The sequence below is a fragment of the Garra rufa genome, chromosome 20 (genome assembly GCF_049309525.1).
Source record: "Garra rufa chromosome 20, GarRuf1.0, whole genome shotgun sequence".
In the NCBI taxonomy this organism is placed as follows: Eukaryota; Metazoa; Chordata; class Actinopteri; order Cypriniformes; family Cyprinidae; genus Garra; species Garra rufa.
The window spans coordinates 39,016,692-39,033,520 of NC_133380.1; the positions used below are offsets into that span (position 1 = coordinate 39,016,692).

The following is a 16,829-nucleotide window of genomic DNA, read 5'->3' on the forward strand; positions in this document are numbered from 1 at the left end:
AGAAAAAAGTCAGAATTGCAAGATATAAACTTGCATTTGCAAGGAAAAAGATCATAATTTTTAGTTATCTTGCACTTTTGACTTTATTTCTCAGAATTGTGGGATATAAACTCACAACTGAGAGTTATAAAGTAAAAGTTGTGAGATATAAACTTGCAGTTATGACTTTTTTTCCCCCAGAATTGTGCAATATAAACTCTTTATAAAAACTTTATGTCCCAATGTGACATTTTCTCAGAATTGCGAGTTTAAATCTTGCAGTTGTGAGTTATTAGGTCAGAATTGCAGTTCTGACTTTTTTCTTCGCAATTGCGAGTTTACATCTTGCACTTTTGACTTTATTTCTCAGAATTGTGGATATGAACTCACAATTGAGAGTTATAAAGTAAAAATTGTGAGATATCAACTTGCAGTTATAACTTTTTTCCCAGAATTGCGCAATATAAACTCTTTATAAAAACGAGTTTAAATCTTGCAATTGTGAGTTATTAGGTCAGAATTGTGTTATATAAACTTGAAGTTCTGAGTTTTTTCCTCAGAGTTGCGTGATATAAACTCGCAATTGTGAGAAATAAAGTCATAATTACAATATGTTAACAATTTTTTTCTCAGAATTGCAAGTTTATCTGACAATTGCGAGTTTAGAATTTGCAATTTTGAGTTATTAGGTCAGAATTGTGAGATATAAACTCACAAATCGGAGAAAAAAGTCCAAATTGTGAGATACAAACTTGCAGTTCTGACTTTTGCAAATTTATCTTACAATTATGACTTTTTTCTCAGAACTGGGAGTTTAAGTCTAATAACTGAGTTAAGTCAGAATTGTGTGATATAAACATGAAATTCTATGAAATGAAGTCGCAATTGAGAAAAAAAGGTCAGAATTGTGAGATACAAACTTGAATTTGTGAGGGAAAAAAGTCAGGATTGTGAGTTTTATCTGGCAATTCTGACTTTATTTTTCAGAATTTGATACAAATAGTCCATAAATAGTTAAATTTGTGATTGTCCGCACAGTCATCTCTCCTTACTCTGTTTATGTGGTAAGTGAAATCTTATGTACTGCAATGTAACAGGCTACCGCAAGCAAGAAGCTAACCACGTCCCTTTAGTGGCTCGTCTTATTTTATTAGAACGCATTATTTGTTTTCCCTGCCTTTCTGAGTACAGACACCAACCATCCCTGCACTTAACATCTCCTGCACAACCTGGAACATAACATTTATTTTCGTGATCTGCCATTTTCGCTTTGTTTTTTTCACAATAGCCTATAGAACTTCTGATGATTGGGCAATGCAAATGTTGGGGGCGTAACTATTAATGATCCCGAGACTATTATGTCATAATCGCTTATGTTAGGATTAGCCTATTTTTCAGTGGTCTTTTGCAAACACCAGGATTTATATAAGAAGGAGGAAACGATGGTGTTTCAGACTCATGGTATGTCATGTCCATGTACAGAACTGTTATTATTCAACTATGCCAAGGTAAATACAGTTTCCATTCTATGGCACCTTTAAGAATTAGTTACCTTTCAATTGGATGTGAATTTGAATGGAATAGACCAATTATAGGTTTGTAAACATTAGGGATGCACGCGCATCATGGTTGCAGAAAACCCAGGAGAGATATGGATACAGTACAAAATAGTTACATTTAAAAAATTATATTGATTATTTGTCACTAAATTGCCATTAGATAGTGGGATAGTCTTACAGATCTGAAACAGGGATGACATTTTTTGTGGATGGAGCATATCTGATGGCAGAAAATGGCAGTTTTCAATGGCAGTCTATGGAGCCATGGAATAAAAAACAGGTTTGTAATAACTTTGCAAATTTATTAGAAATAAAAAACTGAAAAGATCCTGTTGCATAAGTATTCATACCCATTTCTGGGACACTCGAAATTTAGCTCAGGAGCATTCATATTGCTTCTAGATGTTACTACATTTTGTTAAACTGTGGCAAACTGTGGCAAATTCATTTGAATGAGTCTGATTTAGAAAGACACACCTCTCAGAAAAGGTCTAACAGCTGAAAAAGCATATCAGAGCAAAAACCAAGTCCTGAGGTCAAGATAACTGCCTGTAGAGCTCAGTGACAGACTTGTGTTAAGGCAATGATCTAGGGAAGAGTTCAGAAAAAATCTGCTGCATTGAAGGTTGACAGAAGCATTCTCCATAATGGAAGACGACTGGAACAACTAGGACTCTAGAAAATGTCTGCCAGCCCCCATCCAAGCTGACAGAGCTTGAGAGGTGAAAAGGTGAGGCAAAGAATGGCAGATAATTGCCAAATGCAGATGTGCAAAGCTTGTCACATCAGACCCAAAAAGACTTGAGGCTGTAAAGGTGCTTCAACTATGTACTGAGTTAAGGGTATGAATACTTATGCAATGTACTTATTTCAGTGTTTTGTAAAATTTGCAAATCTGGTTTTTGCTTTGTCATTATTATGGTGTATGGAGTGTAAATTGATGTGGAGGAAAACTCATTTAAAGCAGTTTAACATAATGCTGCAACAAAACAAAATGTGAAAAAAATGAAGGGGTATGAATACTTTTGCAAGGCACTGTAATACAATAAGACCCCTATGAACAGGATATGTGACCCTGCACCACAAAACTAGCCTTTAGTAGCAGGGGTATATTAGCAATAGCCAACAATGCATTGTATGGGTCAAAATGATACATTTTTCTTTTATGCCAAAAATCATTAGGATATTAAGTAAAGATCATGTTTTGTGAATATATTTTGTTAATTTTCTACTGTAAATATATCAAAATGTATTTTTTGATTAGTAATATGCATTGCTAAGTACTTCATTTGGACAACTTTAAAGGTGATTTCATTAATATTTAGATGCTTTGCACCCTCAGATTCCAGATTTCCCAATATCTCGACCAAATAATGTCCTATCCTAACAAACCATAAATCAATTAAAATGTATACCATATATATTCACCTTCCAAAAATTTACTGATTGGTCCTGGGCCACATATGTGAATATTATGTAGACCTATTGTTTAAATCAAATGTATGCTTTAAAAGTAGAGTAATCATAGAAGTTTTTATCCATGGTATCTTCGCTAAACAATTGCATTTAGCTTCAAATGGCGTCTTTGATGACAGTATTCTATACAAATGATTTTCATGCCGATTTTGACATCAAAAGGCATAAAAATATTTTTTTTTACCCATTTACCTCCACTTGCTACCAGTGTTTTTCTGCAACCACTTTGCACGCAAAATATGACTTACCTTGATAACAAGATGAAGCACAGAGTACGACTAACTAGCTTCTTCCCATGATTCTCCTCAAGTGACTCCACAACTTGTGTCATCACTTCCTGTGCAGAGACACTCAGGCGAACATTAGACATGGAGGTGTAAGAGGACCACTGTTTGGCAGTGTCTAGCATGAGTTTCAGATGCAAAGGGCTTCGGTTTTGCTGAAAGCAGTTTAAGATGGTGTCTGACTGTTCTGAGGTCAGCTTGCGTCCAGCTGCGCTCATGTAAGCATCAATAATGTCTTTCCCTTGATCATCTGTGAGAAGCTCCACATTAAAGATGTTTTGCTCTGCTGTAACCAAAGATTTGCATTTCTCAGCATAGTCATCAGAAATAGAGAGTACAATTTGTACATTGGGAGGAATCGCTTTAGGTATCCAGTCTAGTTGATGAGGCTTGTTTGTCTCTAACAGCTGGTCCAATGAGTCTAGAATGAGTAGGAGTGTGTCTCCTTGTTTTGACACTTCTTCCAGCATGGAATGAAAAAAACGGACTAGGTCTTCATGCGTGTTGGAAATATGAGGGTAGGGGAACTGCAACCCTAGAGCTCCACACACTTGAAGACAAACGCCTCTGAGAACAGAGTCAACATCCGAGCTGAGTGGAGATGTTCCCAGCAACCTCAGCACTATAACTCCTCGATGGTCAACCACGCCTCGGATTTCTTGTGCCAGTTTGCAAAGCAAAGCTGTTTTACCAACCCCTGAAGGTCCATGAACCAGAATGGGTTCATGGCGTGCATCAATGGACTCCCACATGGTAATGCAGATCTTTCCCAGAATGCTGTCCCTTCCTTTAAACACGGAGCACTTCTTCTCACCTAGCACTGTGTGATGGAAGATCTCCTGTTTTAACCAAGACCATCCTGGTTCTACCGTGCTACAAGTTCCTGAATTTTCCAGAGCGTTCCTGCTGATCAGTTCCTTCATTTGGGATGTTACCTGCTCACACAGTTTCCCCAGGTACTCCTTGTGTTCTTTGCGGCTCGGGTCCATAGCTCCTTTGCTGAGCTCCATGCAGAGAGGTTGCAGGCGACCTGTGTTGCAGATGCGTTGCTTCAGGTCGGTCAAGAGCTCCCGGGCTTCTGTGTCCAGCAAGCCATCGGCTGTGACGTCCAGAAGAAACTTTGCAAAGTTTTTCTTGTTGGCTCTTTTACTAAGTCGAGGCAGTTCACGGAAAAACAGCACAGATGATGCATCCTTTTGAGTCTTGAGAAAGCCGTGCTCCATCTCATACTCTAAGACTAAATAAACACAAAAAAACATGAAAATAAAAGGGAAAAAATAGAACTTATAAGACTCTTTACATTAATAGGGTTACGTTTTCTAAATACTTAGAGGCTTTTTTCTTTGTAGTTAGCATTTGGATAAACTACAATTTAAAAAAAATTAAATGGAGATGTTGTCCTTTTTTAGCTCACATAATCTGCAAACTAACTTTAGTAATTTTTTACTATTAAGTATAAATATCCACATTTTAAAACCCTTTACCATTTGTGACCCTGGACCACAAAACCAGTCTTAAGTAGCACAGGTATATTTGTAGCAAAAGCCAAAAATTATCGATTGTTCTTTTATGCCAATAATCATTAGGATATTAAGTAAAGATCAAGATCCAGTAAAATATTTTGTACATTTTCTACCATAAATATATCAAAACATCAAAACAATTTTTGATTAGTAATATGCATTGCTAAGAACTTCATCAGGACAACTTTAAAGGCAATTCTCTCAATATTTTGATTTCCTTTGCACCCTCAGATTGCAGATTTTCAAATAGTTGTATTTCTGTCAAATATTGTCCTATCCTAACAAATCCATACATCAATGGAAAGCTTATTTATTCAACTTTCATGCAATGTATAAATCTCCAAAAATGTACCTTATGACTGCTGTGGTCCAGGGTCACATATGTTCTTCCCAAATACAAGCAGCATAATTATCGTTGTGAAAACATGGCAAGAAGCAAAGTAAACAATATCATTGCTTTTCTTTATGTGTGTAGATAAACAGTAGTGCTTAAACATTTAGTTAAGATTTATTAACTTTTATTAATTGAAATGTATTTAGACAGCCCCATTTAGTATTAATGTAGTAAAAATCATAAACCACATATAAACTGGACAGAAAATTAAGTGGCTATAATAAAAAAACACACACATCTGCACTTCCTTCCACTGTATAAAAGTACAGCCAAAATGTCCCAAGATGGCCTAACTAAAACCAACTAAAATCAATTTTTTTTTTTTTTTTTTTTTAAGAAAAACCAACATTTGAAGATACATCGGCGTAACAAGAACTACTTGAATGACTGAAAATTTCAGATTTTTTTTTGTTTGGCTCACATCACATTTGTACGATAGTTTGTTTCCGCCACTGAATAAAAAAAAGGTAATTGCAACTTATTATCTCATAATTCTGGCATTTTTTTCTTAAGATATAATGTAGTTGTGAGGAAAAATAGTCAGAATGGTAAAATATAAACTCGTTGGACATTAGACATTATAACTCACAATTGCAAGTTAATATCTCACAATTAAGAGAAAACAAGTCAGAATTGTGGAATATATACTCGCAATTGTGAGAAAAGAGTCAGAATTGCAAGATATATACTTGTAATTGCAAGAAAAAAAAGTCAAAATTACAAGTTCATATCTCACAATTCTGACTATTTCTGTTTAGCATGGTAATGGATATGACAATGTTAATGTATTTGGTCTTGGTGGATCTGCTACGCTGCTGTTGGTTATTGCTGTAGTTGTAGATTATTGCTTCTGCTGCAAGCAAGTACAGAACTCGCTACTGCCAAAGCATATGGTGATACAGTGCTGTGAGTATTTAAGACATACTGCTGCTGCACAAATAGCATAAAATAACCCATAGCAGATCTATACAGGTGGAGCTGGGGAAGGTGGAGAGTTTCAGAGGAACTCTGAAAGTGTGCTGCAAAATGCACAAGTAAAAGCTACCAGCCATTTAAATAGCTGCAAGCTGCAAGCTCATTGGTTGCGTATGCAACATGAACCTATCAGCTTGTGCCAAGTCGTATATCATCAGTTACGTTAACAACCCATCAACCTGTGTCATCTACAGTTTCATGGCACAACTAGTTATATATTTCTCAAAATTACATCATATCCCATAATTCTGACGTTATAACTGGTAATTGTGAGTTTATGGCTCCGTCCACACGAAGCCGGTGCGTTCCCTATCCGATCATTTTTTTTCCCTCGTTCTAAAAAAAGTTCCGTAAACACGAAACCACTGAAAACGGTGTAGTATATATGCCAGACCAGTATGGGGTGCTGTAATTCTGCCATAGATATACACTATACACGGAGAAGAAGACTTTGAGCATGCGCATAACCTTGCGCGCTGTATACGAACTAAGAAGAAGAAGACGAAGATGCGAACATTATCGCTTGTTGCTCATAACAGTTGCATAGAAGCAATAGATTTTGCTGTAATAAAGCTAGTAGGCTTAGTAGCAACACGAACACAATCATGTAGTCCGCCAATATTGTTGTTGCTGTTACGTGTGACGCAGTCGACACGTGATGTGATGACATCATCGTTTCACAAAATATACGGATTGGCTGTACACACGAAACCGCGAGGGTGTCGTTTTCAGATTTATCCACTTTGGGACCCGGTTTCAAAAAATAGCGGTTTCAGTCTCTTAAAACGCCGGATCCGTGTGGATGAAACGCCAATACGATAAAAAATGTATACGTATACAGCGAAACGCGTCTCCGTGTGGACAGGCCCTATACCTCACAATTCTAAGAAAGGAAGTCGAAAAAAAAGAGAATTCTGAGATAAAAAGTCCAAAAAAAATTATTCAGTAGCAGAAACTGGCTTATATTCGTTCATTTAGATGGAGAGGGTGGGGTTTATGACCTGTACTGCAGCCAACCACCAGAAGGAGATTGAAATCTTTTGGCTTCACTTTTCAGTGTATGGCACACTAAGTTTATGCAGTGGATGTCAGTGGGTCCCAGTACTGTTTTAGAACCAATTGCCTTCTTAACTGATATTCTTAAAGGGATAGTTCACCTAAAAAGTAATAATTTGATGTTTATCTTCTTACCCTTAAGATGTACTTGACTTTGTTTCTTCAGTAGAACACAAGATTTTTAACTCAAACCGTTGCAGTCTGCAGGGTTTAATTTGATTTTGTCTGTGTATGTTTTTTTTTTTTTTACTCTTAAATATTTGGTAACCATTGACTGCCATTATATGACTGACAGACTGCAACGGTTTGAGTCAAAAATCTTTGTTTGTGTTCTACTGAAGAAACAAAGTCACCTACATCTTGGATGCCCTGGGGGTAGGCAGATAAACATCAAATTTTCATTTTTGGGTGAACTATTCCTTTAAAGTTAGTGAAGTTTAAAAAAATAAAAACGGGTTTGGAATGACAAAAAAAATATTTTGTACCATATTCATGGAAAGTTTCACAATCTCTCACCAGATTTGAAAAACGTGTGCTTTTGGTCAACACTGACATCCCCGTCTCTCTCAGCCTGTTGGGCAGCTGTGCGGAGAGCCTGCAGCAGTCGTGATTCTGTCAGATTCCAGGATATGACATCATTATCACGCAGCTGTCCGCTCTCAGAACCCCTGTCATTGTAATGAGGATAGTGGGCTGTGATTGGCTGGAGGATATATGTGGGTGGTACTGAGTTACTGTCTTTGGAGAACCATTGGTTAAGCAGCTTTAAACTCTCTGAATCTTTGGGAAGCTTTGAAACCAGCAACTCAAACTCTGTCTCTGGTATGAGACGTGGGATGGGGCGATGGCCGTACTGATTACCGAGAAGAGCCTGAGAACAAAAACAGAGACATAGAATTAAACTTATGCTTAGAGGAACAACACAAGGTCTTTATTGCTAAATAAACTGGATAAAATTGGGTTCCTGGTGATGCATACAATAAAAGTTGGGCCTTCTGATATTCTCTGACAGGATTCGATTTCTTTAACACTTAGTTCAGTGGACAAGTGATCAGCGGTGAAGACGTCACGCACTCCGCATCTGAAATCCACTACCTGCAAGAAAAACAAACTAACAAACTCAACAAACTAAAACATGCCAGTGCACTCTTAAAAATAAAGGTGCTTTAAAAGGTTCTCCACAGCGGTTCCACAAAAAAACATTCAGTCAAAGGTTACCGACTTCCTTCATTTTTTCAAGTTTGACATGAACTTTCTTAGTATTTCTCAATCTATTCATTATAAACAATATAACGAAAAAAATAACAAAATAGAAAAGAATGACTGTTTTCTGATTATTTTATTATTGATTATTTATTTCGGATTATTTTCTGATTTTTTTGTAAAAAGTGTATAGGTTCGCTAGAGACCCGAGGTGTGTGATAGTGTAAATATATTTTTTGTGCACAAAAATATGTAAGTATCTGATGACTCAATATGTGCAATTCACCTTTAGTCCTCGAGGTGGCACTGTTTAATAGACAATAATGATGCAATGTTTCACTCATAACTATCACAGGCATAAAACAAATGAATATCATCGGCAAAAATTTAACGGGTTTGAATGGCTTTACTGTAGAGCAATTACTGTACGCAATGCAATATAAATGTCACTGTTATTTGATGGTGGAAGTGGTGAATAAGCTGCCAGCGATCAAAATGTTTTGAAGTCATTGAAAATGATAGTTTTGCGAATATGGTTGAGATCGCGAATATCAGCCAGGTGCTGAATGTACTGTGGAAGCGGGCTCTAAGGATGACTGCGATCGTAAAATTATCTGCTCAAATTGAGTTTCTAAGGGTTAAAGAACCATCTTTTTCTTACCTTTTTATAATCTGAAGAACTTTCTTTCACCACAAAGTAACTTTTGTGAAACAGAAAGGTTATCAGATGTTTAAAGGTTCTTTATGGAACCATTTTGACGAAAAAGGTTCTTCTATGGCATCGTGAAGCACCTTTATTTTTAAGAGTGTGGATATGTTCAATAAATAAAAAATGTAATAGACCATTTTTGCTTCCCACCAGTGTTAAATTAGACTGCAAATTCATTTTTAGCACAAACCTCAAAGACGAGACCCAAGCTTTGACAGTGTGTCTGCAACTCAGAATAGGCCTTCTCCCAGAATGCATTTCTCTCATTTTTCATGTCTGCCAAGTAAATACAATGTATTAATGTCAGGTCCTTGAGGAGTTTGTTTTGTGACAGTTATGCATATTACAAATCCAGGAGCACCCTGTAGGAAAACGATTACCCAAAACAAGTCATTTTATGATCTTACATCATAATAGAAAAATATCTGACCACCTTAATCAATCAGATCTATTTCAATATTAGTACAAACACTCATTTTGGTAACACTTTAGTTTAGGTTCTCACTTTTAACTACACTCTTAAAAAATAAAGGTGCTTTAAAAGGTTCTTCACAGTGATGCCATAGAAGAACCATTTTTGGTGAAAAAACATTCTTTCTTACCTTTTTATAATCTGAAGAACTTTCTTTCACCACAAAGTAACTTTTGTGAAACAGAAAGGTTCTTCAGATGTTAAAGGTTCTTTATGGAACCATTTAGACAAAAAAGGTTCTTCTATGGCATCATGAAGCATCTTTATTTTTTTAGAGTGTAGTTGCTAATTAGCATATATATTACTAGCATATTGTATCGATCTGCACTTATAATGCCTTATTCTGCATGACAGTATTTTAGATCTTTTAATCCAACAACATACCTACAGGAGTTTGATGCAAAAGTCATAGCTAATTGTTAATCAACAGTGAGACATGTTTCCAAATTAAAGTGCGACTCTAATTGTGCCTTCCTCCACAAAATAAAAATAAACGCATATATTTATTCACACTTGTGGATTCATGCATTTGCATAAATAATTTGTGATTACCAGTGTTGGGGAAAGTTACTTTTAAAAATAATGCATTACAATATTGAGTTACTCCCTAAAAAAGTAACAAATTACATTACTTAGTTACTTTTTATGGAAAGTAATGCGTTACGTTACTTTTGCGTTACTTTTTAAATCCGGGCAGGGCTTGCTTTTTTGTTTGTAATATAAAAAGTTCTATTTTTGTCAAATGTAAAAGCCTTTTCACACCAAAAGCCTCAGGCTTAGAGAAAAGTAAATTGACGTCTGTACAGTAGACAGCAGAAGAAAAAAAGTCAACTCTTCAGCAATAAAAAAAGGAAAACAAATGTTAGATTATCTTGAGTCATTTTTGCTTATTAGTATGGATGAATTGGATCATCGAAGGTTGGCAGCGAAGTCATTGGTTAATAAAATGGGATTAAATACATAAAAGATATTTGTATTATTTAACATTTAATTATTGCATGTTTACGTCATATTCTGAGTTGAATTGATCTGTTTTTGTTCATTTTGAGGAATACTGTATCTGTTTTTTTAGTGAGTGAGATGAATTAATGCATGTTCACATTTATTCTAGAACTAAATAACATTTTACTCACAATTTCTCTCAACATGGAGACAGGAGAGCTTTTAATCGAAAAAGTAACTCCGTATTTTCTTGTAAACTTAAAAAGTAATGCGTTACTAGTTACTTGGATAAAGTAATATTATTATGTAACTTGCGTTACTTGTAATGCGTGACCCCCAACACTGGTGATTGCTGGATAAACATTTTTTGTAGTATTTTGAGACCGCACCCATAGATTGAAACCAAACATAATATTTTATAATCAATTGACTTTAACTTTAAGAATGTTACTTTCAATTTAATTTCAATTAGATTCAAAATTCACTAATATTGTCAGGTTTTCCACAAAAACAAAATGCAAAATAGAGAGATAAGGGGACTAAACAAGCATCACAAGCCTTACCTGAGTGTGTGGAGCTGATGAACACCCGCAACATTTTTGAAACTGGTTGAAGAGCATCCGCGCTTTGTCCCCGCAGAGCCTCCAATCCAAGAGCTTCGCTCATCTCCACCACAGCCATCCCGACCAACACACCTTAAAAAACCCTGAGTATGACCGTCCTCATTACCCAGCCAAATCGTAGCGACCCAAAGTGGCTCCACAGGGTTGAACAAAAGCTCCAGAACTACTGATCATCACTTCTAAGTTTGAGAAGGGAAAAATAATCTGAAAGCTAAGTATTAATTAGATGAAAAATATGTTTTCCAGAATAATAAGGAAAAGAAAACAGCGCTGTTGCGAAGCGCTCTGGCTCGTTTGTTTGTTCTCCTCTGCACCCGTCATTTTATCCGCTGAGATCAGGAAGGCCGAGAGAGACCCGGTGTTTACGACCCGCCGCCTGCAGCAGAGATCAGACCCTGGAGACCATGAGCAGCTGCCCCGTGTTTAATTAACCTGAAGAGTATAATGCATAAACTGATGCTTTTCATTTTTAATTGTAAATCAAAATCTGTGGAATCATTTTGCCTCATTGCAAATAATTATAAAATTATTTTAAAAGACAAGCACTGATGTGAACCTGTTGCAACCGAGCATGATCCCAAAGGAGCAGGTGATTTTATTGCGCTGTTAACTAAACCTCTGCATGCGTTAATTGTTACTCTGTGTTGTTTGTTTCATGCCTCTCTAATGTGCTCAGAACCTTTCAGTCCTGAGAGAGAATAACCCAGGTCTAAGCTCACTGAGGAATCGGGTGTCAGGCTGATGATAGGAGTCACGACCAAAACTTACTCTGCCCCAGGCAAGATTATGCAACATTTCTTTAATATGTTAATAGTAGTTTTTTTTTTCTTTTAAAGTTTCTTTTCATTTTTAATTTTCATTTGATTTAACTGCAGTTTTTACATTGCAAAAAGCTGCAATTTTAACAGGGGTCTGTAGACATTTAATACCCACCATATGTACACTGTGTGCATAATTATTAGGCACATTGATACTGTGGTCATTTTTTTTTTTTTTTTCAAGCACATTTGACCAATTCCAAACCACATTAATCTTAATAACTACTATTAATTTTGTATTGAATTATTTATAAGTGATATATAATTGTCCATGAAGGCTGGAAGTGAAAAACTCCTTATATTCAGGTGTGCAGAATTATTTTTCTTTTTCATTTTCATTTTTTACCTCATACTGAAAAGTCAAAAACTATTAAATGCCCATGAGAAGGATGCAATACTGATGCAATACTGGAATGTGCAAAGTTAAGGCATGACCACCAGACAGAAAAACGCTTGTTGCGTCTGCATTGTCAGAAAAAACAGGTGGAGGAGAAAATATGCATGTCAATAGCAAAAAAAAAAAGAAAAAAGTAAGAAATAATGTTAGGAATTAGATGTGAAACCATCAGGAACCATTTAGTCTCCAGCGCCACCGTTTTCCAGAACTGCAACCTACCTCGAGTCTCCAGAAGTGTAATGTGTCAGGTTCTCAGAGACTTTGCTTGGGCCAAAAATCCTAAAAAATGACCCTCGATTAATAAGAATAACACTCTGAAGTGTTGTGAAATACATGGAGACTGTTTTTTTATAGGTTTTATAGACAGATGAGTTGAGAGTGGCTCTTGAAGGACCAGCACCACATCCTCTTGTAGCACTATTTCAAAAATATATTTTCCAGAAATCTGGCAGTAAGTTTTAAGAGTTCATTTTGGTCCATCTATGCAAGACAAGACATTTCAGGATAAGAGATGGACTAAAACTGAAGTCCCAAAACTTACTGCCAGATTCTGGAGGATAAACTCGAAAGTGTGTCTAATAATTCTGCACACCTGAATATAAGGAGTTTTTCATTTTCAGCCTTCGTGGACAATTATATAATACTTATAAATAATTAAATACAAAATGAATAGCAGTTATTAAGATTGAAGTGGTTTGGAATTGGTCAAATGTGCTTGGAAACAATATCAACATGCCTAACAATTATGCAGTGTATTTGTAGATGCATATACAGTGCCTTACATAAAATCACCATACCATTTTAAGCTGCATGTACACATTATAACCCTCATTATTAAAGCAAAAATATCATTTAAAAAAATTATTAAAAATTAATCAGTGAAATGCCTGGTTTAGTAAAGTGTTCAGCCCCTAAGAGTATACCATTATAAACTTGCTCAGATGCAAGCAACCAACTTGCATATTAAACACCAGGCTAATTGCCCCACCTGACATCAATAGTAGTGGTGTTGATTAATTCAGAATAAAACGGGCTGTTTCTTGAGGATTCCACTGTTAGTATTGCATGGTACGGCAAAGAATTCACAGTGGTTGGGAAAGTGCTTTCAAAAGTTTTAGAAAGGCACAATTTAGAAAAAGACTACAAAAAAAAAAAAAACATTTCAAAGACTTTAGCTATCCCCTGGAGCACTGTTCTGGGCCCGTATTCTTAAAGCTTCTAAGAATCCTCTCAGAAAGCTCCCAATTTAGCTTACAAAATTCCTGCGTAGGAGTCTTAGATTAAGAGTGATTCAGAACCAGTCTAAAAGCAACTCTGAGCAAAGAAAAGACAAAAATGTTTATCTTAGTGTGGAGGCGGGGTTGACCCTGTTGCTAGCTATGACACAGCTTTTTGAAGACTGTGATTGGTTGGTTGTCCAAGAAGGAAATAAAAGAGCACTTTTAAGTGTAGGGTCTAGTATAAGCCTTCACTTCAAAATTATAGGCGTCATTTTTCCTGTTATAACGCACACACATTTTTATATTTTGTATTTAAGGTTTTATTAAGGTTCGGAAAGTGCTGTAATTGTTTGTGTGATCTCTTTGTTTTAAGCAAAAACTAACAAAATTTGGATAATTTTTCAGAAAACAAGACATAATATTTTAAACCAGGATGTGTTTACTTGACAAGTAAAATGACTTACGATTTTGTAGATATTCATACTAGAAAACAAGAGAAAAATACTAAGGAAGAAAATATTTTTTTGCAGTGTAGATCAGGCCGTCCATCCAAAGTGGATGACAGAGCCAGGAGGACATTGATAAGAGAAGCTACCAGGAGGCCAAAGGCAACTTTGAAGGACTTATAAGGGCTTTATGGCTGGGTCTGGTCAGTCTATGCATGTGACAACTATCGCCCAAGCCTTACACAAAATGAAAGAAGCCTTTCCTATATATATATATTAAAAAAAAGTCACACTCAGTCTTGTTTGCACAATGCAAAAACACATTTGGAAGAGTCTGATACCTCTGGCAAAAGGTACTATGGTCTGAACTCCAAGTGCTGTTTGGTGAAAAGCAAATGCAGCACAACACTCAAAACACACCATATCTACTTTGAAGCATGCTGGTGGCAACATTATGTCGTGGGTTTTATGTGTTTCTCTTCAGCTGGGACTGGGCGATTGTTCAGCATTGAAGAGAGAATGGATGCTGTCAAGTACTTCCAAATTCTTGAGGAAAACCTGCATTCTTCTGCAAGACAGCTGAAGATGGGCAGGTCATTCACCTTCCAACACGACAATGACCCTAACCATACTGCCAAAACAATAACCAAATAGCTTAAGGATAAGAAAGTGGATGTCCTTGAGTGGCCAAGTCAGAGCCCTGACTTAAATCCAATTGAAAACCTGTGGATGGATTTGAAGAGAGCAGTCCACAGAATTTGACTCAACTTGAGCAATTCTGTAAGAATGGCCAAATATTCCCCAATCAAGGTGTGCAAAGCTAGTACAGATATATACACAATACTCTGATAGCCGTAATTACACTGCAAAAAATGCTTTTCTTACTTATTTTTTTTTTTGTCTTGTTCCCAGGCAAAATATCTAAAACATTTTAAACCAAGAAAGATTTTCTAGTAAAAATGGCCTTGTTTTCAGATGAAACAAACTAAATAATCTGCCAATGGGGTAAGAAAAATAATCTTGTTTTCAGTTTGAAATAAGATTTTTTTGCTAACCCCATTGGCAGATTATTTTGCTTCTAGGCAAAAATTCATTTAATTTTGACTTTTTTTCTGAAGACAATTTTTACTTGTCTAGAAAATCCTTCTTGATTTAAGAATTCGTAGATATTTTGGCTGGAAACAAGACAAAAAAATTCTAAGAAAGAAAAGCATTTTATTAAATCAAGGGACTGATGAATTCTCCAATCCTGTTATTCTAGTTCTTTTTTTTTTTTCTTTTATTGGTTTGATGTCCTAAGACCAAAATTGTAAATGAAGCTGGAAAAGTTATTTGGAATGGAATTGATTTCAGGCAGTATGACAAATAAAATAACCATTTCAAAGGGGTATGATTTTCTGAAGGCATTGTATAAATTACAAACACATCATAATGTATCATTTATAAACCGTGGTACTATGTTTTGTACTGTTGTATTTTAAAATTACAATTTGCCAACAATACTGGGATACACTTTACCTTGACAGTCAACTTTAGACATCTGGAACTACATATTAGACTTGGCAGAATAAGCTGACATGTAGTTCTTACAAAGTTATTTACAGACAATAAAAGGTCTGATGATGGACTGTCAAAATAAAGTGTTAGCAGATATTAAGCAGACAGTTTACTTATACTCTATTGACTGCTAGTTGACATTTTCAGTTGCAAAGTTACTTGCCGTTAGTAATGTTTCACACGGACTATCAAAAAAAGGTATTACCACTTTAGGGGAGACCAGTGTTAAACATTACGGGAAAAAAAAACAAATTTATGATTTTAAAATAAATTCAAACATCTATTCACTGTAATGTGAATTTAGGTGGGCAAATGAGCTTAATTATTTAAGAGAGTTGGAGAGGTCTTCTAAACTAGTTAGGAGTAACACAATGGCAGCAAAAAGGAGGAAACACACACTTTACAATACACATATTGGAGTTATATGATGATATGGAGTTGATAAAATGATACAATCGTGACCATCAAGCATTCTTTAATGTATTTATTTTTGCAACTGACCAAGTAATAAGCATGATAACTTAATCCACTCTACAAATCAATGCTCTAGCTCATAGGTTCCCAACCGGGGGGTCGCGACCCACTAGGGGGCCTCAGTGATCCTCCAGGGGGGCCGCGAGATATCTTAAAATTAATGTAAATATTATCCTATAATTGTTTAAATTCATTATTAACGCGCTAAATGAGAATAATAAAAGCACAGCCTCTCTCGTGTTCTGTGATTGATTGCTTCAGACTCGGCGCAGCAAGCCTCATCGCACTGTTAAATACAGACTGAATGGCGGCTCAAAACTTCCAAATGCTGTACGCAAACTAATGTTACATCTCTCGGCTGCACGCATGAAGCAAACCGTCGTAAAGGTAAAAGGTAAAAACGATTAGTGTCATAATAACGAACTTGCGCGTGCCTAATGTCTCGTGTAAATCAGAGTCGTGCATGAGACACGCATAAGTCTGCTATTGATTCACAAACTATGCGCGCTCTCGGGGCTCTGATCCCTATCGTATTTTTGCGTGAAATTACAAACATTTGCCTAGTTGTCCAAATTAATGTGAGTGTTTTATAATAGATGCTCACCCATAGAAGAGGAGTAAGGCTCGGTGTTTATGAGTATCAGGCGCGCACTGACAGAGTTCACTGATCCCGTCTTGGTCGAACCTTCACATCGATGTGTTTCAACAGATTTAGAATGTAT

The 16,829-nt window shown here is 36.1% G+C and overlaps 1 protein-coding gene across 1 annotated transcript in view; it reads right to left on the minus strand.

The window, feature by feature from the left end:
• Positions 1-11,253, minus strand: part of nwd1 (NACHT and WD repeat domain containing 1) — a 33,529-nt gene extending 22,276 nt beyond the window's left edge. Inside the window, exons 1-5 of the mRNA XM_073825293.1 lie at positions 11,136-11,253; positions 9,349-9,434; positions 8,225-8,341; positions 7,763-8,117; positions 3,263-4,535 (exon numbers count right to left, since the gene is read on the minus strand). Coding sequence (XP_073681394.1) covers positions 3,263-4,535; positions 7,763-8,117; positions 8,225-8,341; positions 9,349-9,434; positions 11,136-11,253 — 1,949 coding nt within the window. The remainder of the gene's footprint in view (positions 1-3,262; positions 4,536-7,762; positions 8,118-8,224; positions 8,342-9,348; positions 9,435-11,135) is intronic.
• Between the last annotated feature and the right edge of the window lie 5,576 nt (positions 11,254-16,829).